This window comes from Myotis daubentonii, chromosome 2 (assembly GCF_963259705.1).
Source record: "Myotis daubentonii chromosome 2, mMyoDau2.1, whole genome shotgun sequence".
NCBI classification, from domain to species: Eukaryota; Metazoa; Chordata; class Mammalia; order Chiroptera; family Vespertilionidae; genus Myotis; species Myotis daubentonii.
Window position 1 is genome coordinate 98,140,947 of NC_081841.1, and position 18,857 is coordinate 98,159,803.

The window sequence follows — 18,857 nt, forward strand, 5'->3', positions numbered from 1 at the left end:
TATTAATAATATAATGAATTATATTACTAAAAAAAATTAATGTATTTTTTTATTTGTCAAGATTCTCCAGAGAAACAGAATCAACAGGGTATATGTTGAATACAGTATATGTATATGTGCATAAATATATGTATATATGCATAAATACACACACACACACACTGTATTCAGTATACTACATCTTACTGGTTCTGTTTCACTGGAGAACCCTTACTAATACTACATATAATAATAAAAATTTATTTCTCAGTCATGTAGATTGGAGGGTTAACATGGTTGGCTCTGCTTTAGTTGCTGACTAGGGTGGCTGTGGTCCTCATGGCTTATTCTAGGACCCAACTGAGAGGCAACAGCTATTCAGTACAATGTTGTTGTTTTTTTGTTTTGTTTTGTGTGTGTGTGTGTGTTTTGGCAATGGTAGAAATGCATTCTAATCACACATATTGCAAGCCTTATCTTGTGTCTGATCTGCTAACATCCTATTGCCCAAAGCAAGTCACTTAGCTAAGCCAAAATCTAGGGTCAAGGAAATGTACTTTGTCTCCATCATATGGCTATGGCAGTGATGTGGACATATGCTATTACTATAGGGGAATGAATAATTGGGACCACTACTTCATTCTACTACTGAAGGCAATACAAAAGTTGGAAATATCACTAATATAGTATAGTATCATTAATACAGTATAACTAGAGGCCTGATGCATGAAATTCAGGTAAGGACCTTGGCGCCAGCCCCCACCTGCCTTCCCTGCGGCCAGGGGCCTCTGCCGCCTCTGCCTCGGCCTTTGTCCAGAAAGAAGGACATCGGCTCTAATTAGCATATTATACTTTTATTATTATAGATATAGGAAAGGATTTCTTAAACAGGATGTAAAAGTTACAAATCCTAAAATAAATGCTTAATAAATTTGATCATATAATTTAAGATATTTCAGATCATCAGAATATATCAGAATGAGGCCCTGGCCAGGTAGCTCAGTTGATTAGAGTGTCACCCCAATACACTAAGGTTGTGGGTTTGATCCCTGGTCAGGGCACGTGCAAGAATCAACCAATGAATGCATAAATAAGTATAAATAAGTGGAACAGCAAATCAATCTCTCCCCCCCTTCCTTCCTCCTTCCTTCTCTTCCTTCTTCTTTCTAAAATAAAATTCTGAAAGGAACACATAAGCCATAAACTGGAAGAGATTTGCTACACATATAATTGATGAAAGGTTGTTATCTAGAGTATATGCTCATTTATATGTTTAAAATTCCTCCAAATCAACAAGGGTAAGAAAAACAATGGGGGGTGGTAGTGCGGGGGTTGGTGTACAGAGATTTGATTGAGAGTTTCAAGGAAGAAATACACTGGCCCCTAAACAAATGAAATATGTTTAACTTCACTGATTATTATTGAAATGATAAAAGAATTTGGTAAAAGATTGAGAAATTTATGATGAAGAAATCAGGCTCTTGCCATCTGAATCAACTAATCAATGCTATTGCTCAAAGTAAGACAGACACCTCTGTGTGTCTCTTTGTGTGATGTTTCATGAACTGCATAGCCTCACCTATGGAGTACTATTGTCAGAAAGACACACACATACACACACGCACGCATGCACATGTGTGTCCCCAAATCAAATGAATTCTGTAGATTACAAGTTTTAGTTTATAGGAAACATGAGGAAAAGAGGAACAGCATAAATAGCTATAAAAAGAAAAATCAAATGAATCAAAAATGTGGAATATTGTATAGGACAAGTGACACTTTTATCAAGAAGTCAATGTCACGGGAAATTTAAAATGTGAGGAAATAGGCACCCTTTGTTCAAAAGAAAATTCTTTCCTCCCTGTACTGCCTTAACACTTTTCTCAGAAAAATCAGTTAATCAGAAAAGTTATTTTGGGACTCTCAATTTTTTTCTCTTAATCTCTTTGTCATCCTTATTCCACTACTATCCCAAAGCTGTGTATTCTATTTTGAAGTTGGGAAGTATGAGTCCTCCAACTTTATTTTCCTTTTTCAAGATTACTTATATTATTCTGGCTTCTTTTTATTTCCATATGAATTTTAGGACCAGCTTGTCAAGTTCTGCAAAAACAAAACAAAAAAAAGGACAACCAGAGGATTTATAGGGATAACGTTGAACTCTTGAACTCATAGATGGATTTGGGGAGTATTGCAATCTTACCAATATTAAGCCTTTTGATCCATGACCATGATGTCTTTCCATTTATGTAAATATTCTTTAATTTCTTTCAACAATATATTTCAATCTCCAGTCTATATAGCTTGCATTTCTTTTGTGAAATTTATACTTAGGTATTTCCTTCTTTTTGATGCTATTTTTCTCCTTTTTATTGAATTTAATGGGGTGACACTGGTTAACAAAATTATACAGGTTTCAGAGCACAGTTCTAAAACACACAATCTGTATTGTGTGTTCACCACCCCAAGTCAAGTCTCCTATCACCATTTCCTCCCCTATGCCCTCCCTATAGTCACCTCACTATTGTCCATGTCCATGAGCTTTTTCTTTCCCCCCTTTTTGCTTAATCCCTTCACACCCACACCTACCCAGCTTCCCCCATCCCTAGCAGCTGTCAGCCTGCTCTGTATGTATGAATCTCCATGTTAGTTCATTAGATTCCACATATGAGTGAAATCATACTTGTCTTTCTCTGACTGGCTTATTTCACTTAGCATAAGCTCTCCAGGTCCATCCATAATGTCCCAAAGGGTAAGATTTCCCGTTTTATGGCCGCATAGTATTCCGTTTTGTAAATGTATCCAGCTTTTTTATCTATTCATCTACTGATGGACATTTAGGCTGCTTCCAAATGTTGGCTATTGTACATAATGCAGTAATAAACACAGAGGTGCATATATTCTGTCGAATTAGTCTTTCTGGATTCTTTGGATATATTTCCAGAAGTGGAATTGCTGGGTCATAAGGCAGTTCCATTTTTAATTTTTGGGTTTAACTCCATACTGCTTTCCACAGCAGCTGTACCAATCTGCATTCCCACCAACAGTGCACAAGTGTTCCCTTTTCTCCACATCCTTGCCAATACTTGTTTGTTGACTTGTTGATGATAGCCATTCTGACAGGTATGAGGTAATATATCATTGCAGTTTTAATTTGCATTTCTCTTCTGACTAGTGCCATTGAGCATCCTTTCATATGTCTATTGGCCATCTGAATGTCCTCTTTGGAGAAGTGTCTATTCAGGTCCTTTGCCCATTTTTTTTTCTTTCTGTTTTATTTTTTTTAAAGAGAGCTCTTGGCTTTTTTTTTTTTAATATCTCTTTATTGATTTCAAAGAGGAAGGGAGAGAGCTAAAGAGATAGAAACATCAATGATGAGAGAGGATCATTGATTGGTTGCCTCCAGCACATCCCACTGGGGGGTGGGGGGGATCAAGCCCACAACCCAGGCATGTGCCCTTGGCCAGAGTCGAACCTGGGACCCTTTAATCTGCAGGCTGACGCTCTATCCACTGAGCCAAACCAGCTAGGGCCCTTTGCCCATTTTTTAATTAGATTGTTTGGTGTGGGTTTTTTCTTTGGTGTTGAGTTTTTTAAGTTCTTTATAAATTTTGGATATTGATCTCTTATCAGATCTATCATTGGTGAATATGTTCTTCCATTCAGTGGGTTGTCTTTTTATTTTGTTGATGGTTTCCTTTGCTATGCAAAAATATTTCAGTTTGATAATAATCCCATTTGTTTATTTTTTCTTTTGTTTCCCTTGCCTTAGGAGATATATCAGAAAAATATTGCTATAAGACAGTGCAATAGATTAAGGGAAGAGAATAGAAAGGCCAGAAATAAATCTGTGCCTTTATAGTCAATTAATATTGACAAAGGAGGCAAAAATATACAATGGGGTAAAGATAGTCTATTCAATAAATGGTGTTGGGAATATTGGACTGGTACGTGCAAAAATGAAAGTAAATCACCTTCTTTACCATACACAAGAATTAATTCAAAATAGATTGAGATTGATGACTTAGAGACCCAAAACCATAAAAACCCTAGAATAAAATATAGGCCGTAAAATCTCGGACATTTTTCATAGCAATATTTTAATGCTATTTTTAATGGAATTATTTTCCTAATTTTTCTTCAGAATATTCATTGCTTATGTATGTATATATAATTGATTTTTATATGATGGTCTTATATCATTAAACCTTTGTGTACTTGTTAGTTTTTTAGTGGACTTCTAAGGTTTTTTCTCTGTAAGATCATGTCATCTTCAACTTGAGAAAGTTTTATCTTCCTTTCCAATGTGGATACCTTTTTTTTGTGTGTGTGGCCAAATTTTTTTTTTTTTACTATAATCTCTCGTACAGTAGTAAATAGAAGTGATACAAACAGACATTCTGATCTCATTCTTGGTCCTGGTCTGAGAGGGAAACCATTAATTAAAGATGATGTTAGCTGTGGGTTTTTCATAGAGTCCCTCTATTAGGTTGAGGAAGTTCTTCTCTGTCTGTAGTTAGTTGAATGTTTTTATCATGAAAAGTTGTTAGAAATTGTCAAATTCTTTTCTTCATTTTTTTGAGATGATCATGTGATTGTTGTCCTGTATTCTAATATAGTTTATTACATTGAACTTTATATGTTAAAACAGCCTTGCATTCTTGGGATAAATTCCTGGGGTTTGTTTTCTAGTATTTTCTTGCTTCTGTATTCCTAAGGAGTATTTGTCTATAGTTTTCTTTCTTATGATGTATTATTGTGGTTGTGTTATCAGTGTTTCTGTGTCATGATCCCTATTTATTATAATTCCTATTTCTAATTTCTGGCATAAGATGTGCAAAGTTCATCTTTTGTACATTTCTTGCCGCAAATCTGGAATCAGCCATTTTTCAAAGGAGCTCATTCAGTTCAGTGGGAAACCATAATCTGGGTGCTGTGGTACTCAATGCTGTTGGCAGTCATCGCTTTTAGCTCCTGAGTGGCTTTGCTCTTGATTCTGGAATATACACATATGGTGGGCCCTTTTTTATATGCATGGTAAAAACATAATGTTGGATGAAATAAGAAAGAAGATTCCATTTATACAGTGTTCTTAAAGTGATGAAACTAAGTAATGATTTATTTTAGAACTAGGGGCCCGGTGCACGAAATTCGTGCACTGTGTGTGTGTGGGGGGGGGGGGAGTGTCCCTCAGCCCAGCCTGCCCCCTCTCACATACTGGGAGCCCTCAGGCGTTGACCCCCATCACCCTCCAATCGCAGGATCGGCCCCTTGCCCAGGCCTGACGCCTCCGCCAGAGGTGTCAGGCTTGGACAGGGGACCCCCATCTCCCCCCGATCACTGGCTCTGGCCCCCGCCCAGGCCTGAGGCCTCTGGCCCAGGAATCATGCCTGGGCATGGGACCCCCATCTCCCTCTGATCGCTTGCTCCACCCCCCGCCCAAGCCTGACGCCTCTGACCCAGGCTTCAGGCCTGGGCAAGGGGACCCTCATATCCCCCCAATCCCCGGCTCAGCCCCCCGCCCAGGCCTGATGCCTCGACCAGAGGAGTTGACCCTCATCACCCTCCGATCACCAATCACCGGATTGGCCCCTTGACCAGGCCTTAGGCCTCCGGCAGAGGTGTCAGGCCTGGGCAGGGGACCCCCAGCTCCCCGCGGTTGCAGGCTCCGCCCCTGCCCAGGCCTAACGCCTCTGGCTGAGGTGTCCGGCTCGGGCAGCGGGGACCCGCAGCTGCAACGGCCCCGCGATCATGGGCTCCGCTTTAGGCCCAGGCAAGGGACCCCTAGCTCCCGGGACTGCCAGCTTCGACCGTGTCCAGCTCCCATCGCTGACCGTGTCCAGCTCCCATCGCTGGCTCCACCCCTACTTCCTGCTATCACTGGCCAGGGCGGCAAAGGCGCCTGATTCTCTGATCATGGCTGGGGGGCAGGGCAAAGGCGGCCCCAGGGCCGCCTTTGCCCTGCCCCCCAGCTCTCAGCTCCCCCCTGGGTTTCCTATCACTGTCAGTGGCAGGGGGCTTCTTCCTGCTTTCCCTTTCGCCTCCCTGCATTGTGCCTACATATGCAAATTAACCGCCATCTTGTTGGCAGTTAACTGCCAATCTTAGTTGGCAGTTAACTGCCAATCATAGTTGGCAGTTAATTTGCATATAGCCCTGATTAGCCAATGAAAAGGGTATCGTCGTACGCCAATTACCATTTTTCTCTTTTATTAGTGTAGATATATGCATCAAAGGTAAAAATAAAGAAATTCAAGGGAATAAGTAATACAAAATAAGAATGGTAATTGCCTATTACAGAGGATTTAGGGATTACATTTGAATAACTGATATAAACAAAGCTCATGGTTAGTAAGTAAACAGAGGTATATTGCTCTTGGTTCTAGAATATATACATATTCCTTTTTAATATGCATATAATATTTCAAATTGCTCATTTATGAAATGTAATGTTGGTTATGTGTAATATAAAGCATTGTTAAATTGTTTTTTATAATTTGTAAGTGCTCTTTAAATAATTTGTGATGTTTTGCCAAATAAGCCTAAAGTACCTTCGGACCATGACTATTGAAATTCTTCTCTTTATAGTGCTGAGTCAGTTGGATATTTATATTGATAAAAATTAATTTTGATCATTACACCATACTCAAAAATCAGTTGTGTATGTATTGTAGATCCAAATGTGAAACATGTAATCCAATAAAGGATTTAGAAGAACAGAATATTCTCATATCCTTGAAGTAGACACCATTTTATTTTAGTGTACAAAAAGCTCTGAATGTGGCCCTGGCTGGTGTGGCACAGTTGGTTGGAGCATCATCCTATACCCCAAAAGTTGGCGGGTTCAATTCCCGGTCAGGGCCCTTACTCAGGTTTCTCTCTCTCTCTCTCTCTCTCTCTCTCTCTCTCTCTCTCTCTCTCTCTCTCTCTCTTTCTCCCTCTCTCCCTCTCTCTCTCCCTCCCTCCCTCCCTCCCTCTCTCTGCCCCCCTCAAATCAAGAGAGACATATTCTTGGGTGAGGATTAAAATTAGAAAAACAAACAAAAAGCCAGCAACACTAAATGATGTAAAGGAAAAAATTAAGCTTCATTAAAATAAAAAACTTCCATTTATCAAAAGTCCCTTCAGTAAATTTCACCGTCTTTACACAGTGGAATATCATGTGGCTATAAGAATTATAAAACTATAATTCTTGGTCCTGGTCTTAGAGGGAAACAACAAACAACATGGATGAATCTCATAGACATAACACTGAGTGAAAAAAATTATATACTATTTAATTTCATTTGTATAAAGTTAAAACAAATAGACAAAAGTACCCTAGAGTATCTATATAAAAGCCTAAGCAACTGTAAGACCGTCCGACCATCTGACAAGTAGCTATGATGCACAATGACCACCAGGGGGCAGATGCTCCAACCTGTAGCTATGACACGCACTGACTACCAGAGGGCAGATGCTCAATGCAGGAGCTGCCGAGCTGTGGTGACTTGGCAGCTGCATTTCTCGGGTGACTCACCCAGAACCAGAGAGGAGGAAGCCCAATTCTGGGGTGCATCACCCAAAAATCGCCCTTTCACAATCTAGGACCCCTCAGAGGATGTCAGAGAGCTGGTTTCAGCCCAATCCCCACAAGCCAGGTCAAGGGACCTCACTGGTGCACGAATCTGTGCACCAGGCCTCTAGTTAGAATAATTACTCTACCTGGACAGGGGTTATGAGGAAGCTTTCTGGGATACTGGGCAATGTTCTGTTTATTGGTCTGTGCTGATTACATAGGTGTATTTGTTTTGAGAAATTTCTTCATGTTGTACATTTATTATTTGTGTATTTTTCTGTATGTTGTATTTCAATTAAAAATTTACCAAAAAGTTAAGATTTATAGAGTGGGCTTCCTTTTGTGTAGAAAGGAAAAATAGATTATTTATACATGCTTGCTTGTGCACATATAGAATATGTCTCCAAGTTATATAGGAAACTGATACCATTTCTTACCTGGGGGAGTGAAAGACAGGATGGGAGGGAGATTTTTTTTTAGATATATTTAAGATAAGTTTATAAAAGATGCATATGTCCCACACTTAATTTGAGCTTGTATAAATAGTGCTATTCATTACTGATTTTGTGTCATAAGAGCATACCTTGGTATATCAGTTCAATTCAGTTTTAGATGAGATTTTACATGAATTAGCCTGGTAAAATGAAAGCATCTTTATTGGCAGTTTTCAAAAGGGCAGACAGTGATATATGTTTATGTAAAGGTAGCAGATACATGAGATCTGCATAATATATATTCTGAAAGCAATTGGAACTGAAGATGCCATTAGCTGAGAACATTAACTTGATCACTTCTGAAAAGGTACACAAAAAGGCAGAAACCAAAATGTATCTGTTTATTATCATTGTTTAGCAGCTGTTACCAATCAATATGGAGACTGTGGTTAGGTATGAGGCACTATAGGGGGTCTGTTAACAACTCTGATTTGTTATACTATAGTTTTGTCTCCAGATGCTCTCAGTTTTACTGTCACGCAAATTGATATTATGGAGGAGTCAATGAATGGCAGACCCCCTGTCTGTGCCTTCACTCACCTCTGCCTCTCAAAAGGTTCATTGTCACCTACATTATTTCTTGGCAAGCAGCAACCTGAGAAACTCTTGATTGGTGCAGGTAGCTGATGGGTTACCTGGTTGAAGTTAGTTTTTGGCAATAATGTATTTTATCAGTGTATTTTCTGTTTCTGAATTAAAATGGACATGTTTATTTAAATTTGATTTGGGAACCACCCAGAGTAAGTGGAAATCACTGTAAAGTACATATGTAGCTCTTAGTTTTTCGTGGTTCAGCATTTGGTCATCTCCTCCTGAGTGTTTTTTTCAGGTCTTTTTAAAGGATACTGTGTCCTCTCTATCTGAGTATTCTCTATATTATTCCTGCCTTCCTCGAAAAAACTCTACTTCTGCCTTATCTGATTTCATTCTGTTTCTTTAAAAAGAAATTCTTTTTAATAGTGTAAAACAAAAATCATTTATGTTTATACTAAATCTGTTATTAGTCAAATTTGTCTCTTATTTCCTAAAATTCTTCTATAAATATTTATTACTAGAGGCCCAGTGCACGAAATTCGTGCACTGGTAGGGTCCCTAGCAGCTGCCGGCTGCCAGCCACTGGCCAGGGCCTCCCTGCCCCGGCTCTTGGCTGCCGGCCAGGGCCTCCTTTTCCCAGCTGCCGGCTGCTGGCCGAGGCCTGCCTTCATTCCGTGCTGCCCCCTGGTGGTCAGCGCATGTCATAGCGAGTGATTAAACATCCAGTCGGTCGAACTCCCAAGAGGACACATTGCATATTAGGCTTTTAAATATACATAGATGATTTTGTTCTTTATATCTTTCTCTGTATTATGTTGTTATTTCCATGGAAATTTCTGGGGAATTTCTAAATAAATTCCTTAAAAAGGATTATCTATGACAGGCAGTCCCTTCCTGAACTTACATGTCCTTGCATTTATCAAAAAGAAAATAAAGTTCTTTCTGGCTGAAATGGAAAAGAATTATAGTGGAGGGATGATCAGAGATTTATTCATTATTTGCCATACGTCCTATTTAATAAAAGGCTAATATGAAAACTCCCATGGGTGGGAGTTCGACCGACCAGGAGTTAAACGTGCGCTGACCACCAGGGGGCATTGGTGGCAAGCAGGCAGGGGAAGGGAGGCCCCAGCTAGCAGCCGACCGCCACTAGGGACCCTACCTGTGCACAAATTTCGTACACTGGGCCTCTAGTATATATATATGATCCAGAAGTGTACAGAAGTTTTTATGTGTGTATGTATTCAATTTTGTGGGCCCAGGAATTGCCCATTGCCCAGTCCTTTGACTGTAACTGATCAAGAGAATCAGGTGTTCTCTTTTCCATATTTATCACAGGTGGAGGAGTTACTGATGGCCATGGAGAAGGTAAAGCAGGAACTTGAGTCCATGAAAGCAAAACTGTCCTCTACTCAACAGTCTCTGGCAGAAAAGGAAACTCATTTGACCAATCTTCGGGCAGAGAGAAGGAAACACTTAGAGGAGGTTCTGGAGATGAAGTAAGTGTTTTTAATCTTGTTCTTCATATACATGCTTAGTAGAAGTACTTTTTCTCATTGCTTTCTTCTTCTGGCCCTTTTTTTTTTTTTTTTAAGTGTTTGAGTATTTTGAGTTGTTTTTATTGTAGTTTATTTCTAATATTATGGCCTTGTGGTCTGAGAAGATGCTTGGTATGATTTCAATCTTCTTGAATTTGGGGAGACTTTGTTTGTGACCCAATATGTGGTCTATTTTTGAAGATGTCCCATGAGCACTTGAGAAGAATGTTTATTTTGTGGCTTTGGGGTGAAGTGTTCTGAAGATGTCAATTAAGTCCATCTGATCTAGTGAGTCATTTAGGATTGCTGTTTCTTTGCTGAGTTTCTGTCTAGCGGATTTATCCAGTGATGTCAGTGGTGTATTAAAGTCCCCTACTATGATTGTATTGTTGTCAATCTCTCCCCTGATATCTTCCAGGAGTTTTCTTATGTATGTGGGTGCTCCTGCATCGGGTGCATATATTTTTATCAGGGTTATATCTTCTTGTTGTATTGATCCCTTTAATATTATGAAGTGGCCTCCCTTATCTCTTGTTATGGCCTTCACTTTGAGGTCTATTTTATTAGCCCTGACACACATAGCCTACATTTAATGCTAACCTGTATTTCTTACTCCCTAGAACAAATTTGGAGCAAATCCTGGTCAAATAGAGTTATTTTTACTCCTCTTATATGTATATGTATAAGATACATATAGTATGAGTATCTGTATCCAAATCCATCTCTGAAATTTCTGAAATCTTCTGGAAAGTTTTGGCAAATTGTTGAGCTTATTGAGATGACTATTGGTCCTGAGGTCATATAATGCCTAGGCAGTTTTTAAAAATATTTCTTTATTATAAACATTTCCAAAGGTATATAAAAGTAGAGAGAATAGTATAATGAATCCTCATACACCTATCTCCCATATATAACAATTAACATTTTTTGCACTCACCAGTCAATATTTTTTTTTATCAAAGATACATAATATCTTGGGGGCTTGCCCGGGGTGGGAATGGCTGGGCCGGGGGAGGGGGAGGTCGATTGGGGGAAAAAGAAACATATATGAAACTTTAGGCAATAAATAAATAAATAAATAAATAAATAAATAAATAAATAACATCTTTATTATTCTAACAGTGAAGATTAAATTCCAGTTACAATTCCATTCCTTCTGATATTTCCAAAATTTATCTTTGATGTGTTGTCCACTGACTTTTAATTGCTATTTGGTGGGAGACAAATTCTTATTCAATATATCTTTCCCATTACATGCTGTTTTTCTTTTTTTAATTATTATTGAAAGTATTACATATGTCCCCTCCCCCCCATTGTCCTTTCCCAACCTGTCCCTGCCCCCCAGCCCCAGCCTTCAACCCCCCATTGTCTATGTCCATTGGTTATGGCTTATATACATACATATTCTTTGGTTGATCTCTTACCCCCATGTCTCCTCTACCGCCTATCCTCCCCTGCCTTCCCTCTGAGGTTTGAGGGACTGTTCAATGCTTCTATGTCTCTGGATCTAGTATTTTTGTTCATCAGTTGATGTTCATTATACTCCACAAATGAGTGAGATCATGTGATACTTGTCCTTCTTTGACTCACCAGTAAATTTTTACAAAATTGTCACTTTTAGCAAAATTTTGCTGTATATATTTTCCTACTTGCCTCACATCTTGTGGTTTTCTGAGATAATAATTTTTGTGAAGCATATATACATCTACTAGTACATAATAGCTTCTTTTTTTTTCCTCTGTGACTTTGAAAAATTCTGGTGTCCTTCTCCTCAGAATTAAGTATCTTTTGAAAGTCCAGTAGGACTATCTCCTTTAAACTCCCAGCCCTCACCCCTACTTAATTATCCTACTCTCATTTTACTGAAACCAAGTTTGTCCTGGGATCCCTCAGTTACCTTTTTCTCAGCAGTTAACTGTATTTTGTTGTTGTTGTTGTCTTCTGTCTCAGATGAAATGTTTTTCCATCTTCAAAAGGCTAGTTTCTTATCTTTATCACAGATTTTAAGCACTGGTCCCTCCTCTTCGGTCTTCCTCCATTAATTTTTTCTCACGCAATCTTTGCTCACTTTCTATTAGTTTCTTCTTCTCTGCATAAATATGCAATATCTCTGTAAACCTAATGTAAACAAATTTTTATCATCCCAGCTAGTGCTTTAAGCTAACATTACGTCGTTTCTGCTTCTTTGAAGTACCAATGAGTGTTGAATACCAGCATTATAGAGTAGTAGAGGATCTTGCCATCAAACCTTAGTATGAATTTTCATGGCACATGATTATTGTGATGTCATGACAGCGAGCCAAGAATTGAGGGAGCACATGTAGGGGTACCACCTGCCCTTATTATGCCACAGTGCAGAGTTTAGAGATTCTAATCTCTTAGCAAAGCATTGCAGTTGATCAGGTCTTGGAAGTGATGAAAAGATTGATATGCTGGGGGAATACGGAGAGGTTAGGATTATCATATCATCATGAGAGAAATGCTTGCAAATATCCTTCTTAGGAGCAAGTTAGTGCAAGTGGTGTCAGCCAAGTTTTTGTCATTGGTAATATAATTTGAAGCTTGATATTTGGAGGTGGAGTAGTAGATAGAATTCTTGGGTAATAAAGAATAAAGTCATTTTGAATAAAAAAGATTCAGAGACATTGAAGCATACAACAGACTTACTAATTTCGTGGGAGGAAGTGGGGGACGGGAAAAGATTAACCAATAGACTTATATGCATATATGCATAGCCCATGGACAGATGATAGTGTGGGGAAGTCCTGGGCATGGTGTGGGAGTCGGGTGGAAGGGGATAGTGGGCGGGGGGGTATCTATAGTACTTTCACCAATAAAGATAAATTTAAAAAGGGAAAGAGTAAAGTCATTTCATTTGAAGAGGTCTGGGAACTATGCCTAGAACATGGTAGAAGATAGAGTGAATAAGAATATTAAATCAAGGGTTAAAGTAATTAAGAAAGTGGAATAAGGATGGATATAATTTGGGGGAAACGAAGTATCATATGTGATTTTTCTAACAGAAACTGGTCTTGCTGAAGCAACAGTGTGTGTGTGTGTGTGTGTGTGTGTGTATGTATGTGTATGTGTTTTGTTTGTTTTGTTTTCTCTATGTATTAATATCTTAATTTTACTTGTCAGATCTCTCCCACTCAGTTCAAATGACTATTTATAGCTAGATAGTAGCATCCTATCTAATAAAAGAGAAACATGGTAATTGGCGTACGACCGCTACCCTTCCCATTGGCTAATCAGCGAGATATGCAAATTAACTGCCAGCCAAGATGGCGGCCGACATCCAGGGAGCTTGAAATTAACATGAGGCTTGCATGCTTCAGTGACGGAGGAAACCAACGTTCCCCACCTGCCTTGCCGGCCTCTGAGCCTGCAGTTTAAGAAACATTGTAACAAATATAGAAGCTAAACAAAACCCCAGAAACCTGCTTTCAGCGAGGCCGGGATCTCAGAACTGGAGTTATACAGTGTTTCGATTATAGAACCGAAACAAACCAGATACCTTCTTTCAGCAGCAGAAGCCTCAGAGCTGGAGCCAGAGCTAAAGCTGGCCCAGAATAAAAAGGAAAAAGAAAAAAAGGAGCAGTTGGGAGCTTCAGTCGGCCTGAAAACAGCCCTCAGCCCCCCACCCAGACTGGCCAGGCACCGCAGTGGGGACCCCCACCCTGAGGGGTGTGTGACCAGCTGCAAACAGCCATCATCCCCTCACCCAGGCTGGCCAGGCACCCCAGTGGGGACCCCCACCCTGATCCAGGACACCCTTCAGGGCAAACCAGCCAGCCCCCACCCGTGCACCGGGCCTCTATCCTATATAGTAAAAGGGTAATATGCCTCCCAGCACCGGGATCAGCGGAGCCGAGAGGCCTCCCGGCACCAGGATCAGCGTGACAGGGCAGCGCCCAAACCCCCTGATCGCCCTGCAGCTCTGTGTGTGACAGGGGGTGGGGCCACAACCTCCCTATCCGCCCTGCTCTGTTGTGACAGGGGAAGGCGCCCCAACCCCCTGATCAGCCCTGCCCTGTGCCTGATAGGGGGGAGCTCCCCAACCCCCTGATCGCCCTGCGGCTCTGTGTGTGACAGGGTGTGGCGCCCCAACCCCCCTCCCCCCACGGGCCCTGCTCTGTGTGTGACAGGGTAGAGCCATAACCTCCCCATCGGCCCTGCCCTGAGTGTGAGAGTGGCGGCACCCCAACCACCTGATCGGCCCTGCTCTGTGTGTGACAGGGTGCAGCGCCCCAACCCCCCCCCCCCACGGGCCCTCCTCTATGTGTGATGGGGTAGAGCCATAACCTCCCCATCGGCCCTGCCCTGAGTGTGACAGTGGCGGCGCCCCAACCCCCTGATTGGCCCTGCTCTGTGGGTGATAGTGGGCGGCGCCCCAACCCCCTGATCCGCCCTGCCCTGAGTGTGACAGGGAGCGGTGCCCCAACTCCCCTATCAGCCCTACTCTGTGAGTGACAGGGAGGAGCTCCTCAACCCCCTGATCGGCCCTGCTCTGTGCATAACAAGGGGCAGCTCCCCAACCCCTTGATTGACCCTGCTCTGTGCGTGACAGTGTACGGAGCCCCAATCCCGCTGATGGGCCCTGCTCTGTGCATGACAGGGGGCAGCGCCCCAACCCCCTGATTGGCCCTTCTCTGTGCATGATAGGGTACAGAGCCCCAACCCCCCTGATGGGCCCTGCTCTGTGCGTGACTGGGGGTGGCGCCGCAACCTCCCCATCGACCCTGCCTTGAGTGTGACAGGGGGCGGTGCCCCAACCCCCCAATCGGCCCTACCCTGAGTGTGACTGAGGGTGGCATCGCAACCTCCCAATCTGCCCTGCTCTGTGCATGACAGGGGAAGGTGCCCCAACTCCCCAATCGGCCCTGCTCTGAGCCCGACCAGGGGCTGCACCTAGGGATTGGGCCTGCCCTCTGCCACCCGGGAGCAGGCCTAAGCCAGCAGGTCGTTATCTCCCGAGGGGTCAGAGACTGCGAGAGGGCATAGGCCGGGCTGAGGGACCCTCCCTCCCCCACAAGTGCACAAATTTTTGTGCACCGGGCCTCTAGTATTTGTATAAGAATTTTCTTTTATTATTAAGACTTTGAAAATATATGAAATAAATTTTAAAAATATATATTTTTATTGATTTCAGACAGGAAGGGAGAGGGAGAGAAAGATAGAAATATCAATGATGAGCGAGAATTACTATTGGCTGCCTCCTTCATGCCCCACACTGGGATGCAGCCAGGTATGTGCCTGTCCAGGAATCGAACCGTGATCGACGCTCAACCACTGAGTCACATCTGCCGGGCTGAAATAATTTTTTAAAGAATGCTTGACTTTAAACCAGTGGTTTTCAACCTTCCTAATGCCGCGACCCTTTAATAAAGTTCCTCATGTTGTGACCCCCAACCATAAAATGATTTTCTTTGCTACTTCATAACTGTAAGTTTGCTACTGTAAACAATATGTAATTATATATGTGTTTTCCGATGGTTTTAGGCAACCCCTGTGAAAGGGTTGTTCGACCCCCAAAGGGGTCGCGACCAACAGGTTGAGAACCGCTGCTTTAAACCATGCAAAGGGAATTGTGGGTAATTTGTTTTTCATACCACAGTACTAAACTCTATTATAACTTCTCTTGCCAACTTAGGTTGGAGATTACATTTCTGAAAAGTACTATAATTAGCAAAACTTTTATTTTGTAGGATCAAGCACTTATATACAATAAGGCATGGAGCAACTAATTAACGTATACTGAGAAGTTTATATAAGTAGTACAGAAATTTAATCAACATTAATAAAAGTTCTGGAAATAAAGTGCAAAAACCTGACTCCAACAGATGACATATCTCTTATATCACTTTCTTCAATTGCTCAGGATTATTACTGTGGCATCATGATGTTCTTAGGTTTTCCAAAAGTTTTGTGTTCAGGTTTACCAGCTTAAAGTTTTAAAGTAGTCTGTGCTTTAATTTTCACTTAAATTTCCCCTTTTTTTGTTATTCATTTTCAATCTTATTATAATTGTTTAATACCTCCCTTTTAATAAATTACCTCAGCGCTTTAGGCCTAATCCTTTAGGACAGGAGTGGGGAACCTTTTTTCTTCCAAGGGTCATTTGGATTTTTATAACATCATTCGAGGGCCATACAGGATTATTAACTTAAAAAATTAGCCTGCTATATTTGGTCAAACATTTAATTAACTCACCCTTAATGCCATGGCAGGGCCAGACCAAATGATTTTACATGCTTTATATGGCCCATGGGTCAGGTGTTCCCCACATCTGCTCTAGAGAGTGGTGGTTCTTAACAGATGATCTCTGTTTACACTGCCCTGTCAACCATACCACTTAATTCTACCAAGTGTTGGGAGCAATAGTTATTCTGTTCGTCTCATCTAGAAGAGTGAATTAAAACCCTATTTTTAAAAAAATACAGATTTTTTTAAAGTTTGGCATAAAAGTAAGTGTACTAGTAAAATAATGATTCATAACATTTAAGTCAAAAACTGTACAGTTAACCTAAGTGTAATTACACACAAAACACGGTGAATGAAGGATGGGTTCTGATAGTGAACTTCCTATTTCTTTTCATGAAGCTGACCAAGGGAATAGACACTTTTCTGCTACATTTGGGACTCCTTTCCATATATTGAACAGGTTGTGCTAATCATCTGTTCAGGGTTGTGGTAGTCTCAATTTCTACAACTTTGCTCAAAATTTACTTCATTTTGATGTCAATTTGTAAGGAGTTTACTCCCTTCAAGTAATTCTGCCTGATATTGCCTTTAATTACTTATGGCAACTAGTAAGAGCATACTTCCTGGAAAAAGGAGCCTGAGTCTGAATTCTCACTCAAGCACTTATGAGCTCTATAATTTCCTCAAGTTATTTAACCTTTCTATACCTCGGTCTCCTCATTTAAAAATGGTAATAATAATTGTTTCTGCTTCATTCAGTTTTCATGACAATAACATAAGAAATTATTAATATGTAGAATTGAGAACAGTGTCTGGCACAGGGGGCACTTAGTAGTGGGCATTATTGGCTTGTTAACTATTTTCTGGTGATGATTTTCAGTAAAACAAAATTTTTTAAGCAAAATTTAAAAGGAGAAAGGCAGTATCTTTCTTTTGGCTATTGGCAATGACAACCACATTTCTCACTCTATAATCATGGCAGGACCTACCATAATTTAAATATTTTACATTATTTAATTATTTGCTAATTTAACAAATAAAAGGACTTGTTCATTATAACTAGAGAATTTGTAGTATAGAAAAAATATGAGGGCAATGCAATGTGCAAAAGAGACCAAAACATGCATATATGTGACTGTGAATCCTATCTAATAAAAGAGAAAAATGGTAATTGGCGTACGACGATACCCTTTTCATTGGCTAATCAGGGCTATATGCAAATTAACTGCCAACTAAGATTGGCAGTTAACTGCCAACTAAGATTGGCAGTTAACTGCCAACAAGATGGCGGTTAATTTGCATATGTAGGCACAATGCAGGGAGGCGAAAGGGAAAGCAGGAAGAAGCCCCCTGCCACTGACAGTGATAGGAAACCCAGGGGGGAGCTGAGAGCTGGGGGGCAGGGCAAAGGCGGCCCTGGGGCCGCCTTTGCCCTGCCCCCCAGCCATGATCAGAGAATCAGGCGCCTTTTCCGCCCTGGCCAGTGATAGCAGGAAGTAGGGGTGGAGCCAGTGATGGGAGCTGGGCAAGGTCGAAGCTGGCAGTCCCGGGAGCTAGGGGTCCCTTGCCTGGGCCTAAAGCGAAGCCCACGATTGCGGGGCCGCTGCAGCTGCGGGTCCCCGCTGCCCGAGCCAGACGCCTCGGCCAGAGGCGTTAGGCCTGGGCAGGGGCGGAGCCTGCAACCGCGGGGAGCTGGGGGTCCCCTGCCCAGGCCTGACACCTCTGCCGGTGATTGGTGATCGGAGGGTGATGAGGGTCAACTCCTCTGGCCGAGGCATCAGGCCTGGGCGGGGGGCGGAGCCTGGGATTGGGGGGATATGATGGTCCCCTTGCCCAGGCCTGAAGCCTGGGTCAGAGGCGTCAGGCTTGGGCGGGGGGTGGAGCAAGCGATCAGAGGGAGATGGGGGTCCCCTGCCCAGGCATGATTCCTGGGCCAGAGGCCTCAGGCCTGGGCGGGGGCCAGAGCCAGTGATCAGGGGGAGATGGGGGTCCCCTGTCCAAGCCTGACACCTCTGGCGGAGGCGTCAGGCCTGGGCAAGGGGCCGATCAGGCGATCGGAGGGTGATGGGGGTCTACGCCTCTGGCCGAGGCATCAGGCCTGGGCAAGGGGCCGATCCTGCGATTGGAGGGTGATGGGGGTCAACGCCTGAGGGCTCCCAGTATGTGAGAGGGGGCAGGCTGGGCTGAGGGACACTCCCCCCCCACACACACACACACCCAGTGCACGAATTTCGTGCACCGGGCCCCTAGTATAAAATAAGAAGTCTTAAGAAAAAGGCTGATGGTCCATTTGTATAGAAAATTCTTTTGACCATCTTTGAATAGTCTGCAATAGACTATTCCTATTGTAGAATAGTCTAGGTTTTTAGAGTAATCCTGACCTAGTTAAACCAAAAGGAATGTCTTAATAGTTCTTTTCCATTCCTAGCATTATGATTATAATTCTTGAGTATCTGTTACAGATAAATGATGGCCTTGATTTTGGCGAGATGTGAAACTGTTCACTTGGTAGCCTGCCAATGATTATTCAATAGAAACATTTGAGTTGGT

At 41.9% G+C, this 18,857-nt stretch overlaps 1 protein-coding gene across 16 annotated transcripts in view; it reads left to right on the plus strand.

Annotated features, from left to right (window-relative positions):
- The window catches only part of ERC1 (ELKS/RAB6-interacting/CAST family member 1), a 524,562-nt gene that overhangs the window by 277,620 nt on the left and 228,085 nt on the right, over positions 1–18,857 (plus strand). For all 16 annotated transcript variants that reach the window (XM_059683946.1, XM_059683950.1, XM_059683955.1 and 13 more), the window contains one exon: positions 9,904–10,064. In XM_059683946.1, coding sequence (XP_059539929.1) covers positions 9,904–10,064 — 161 coding nt within the window. The remainder of the gene's footprint in view (positions 1–9,903; positions 10,065–18,857) is intronic.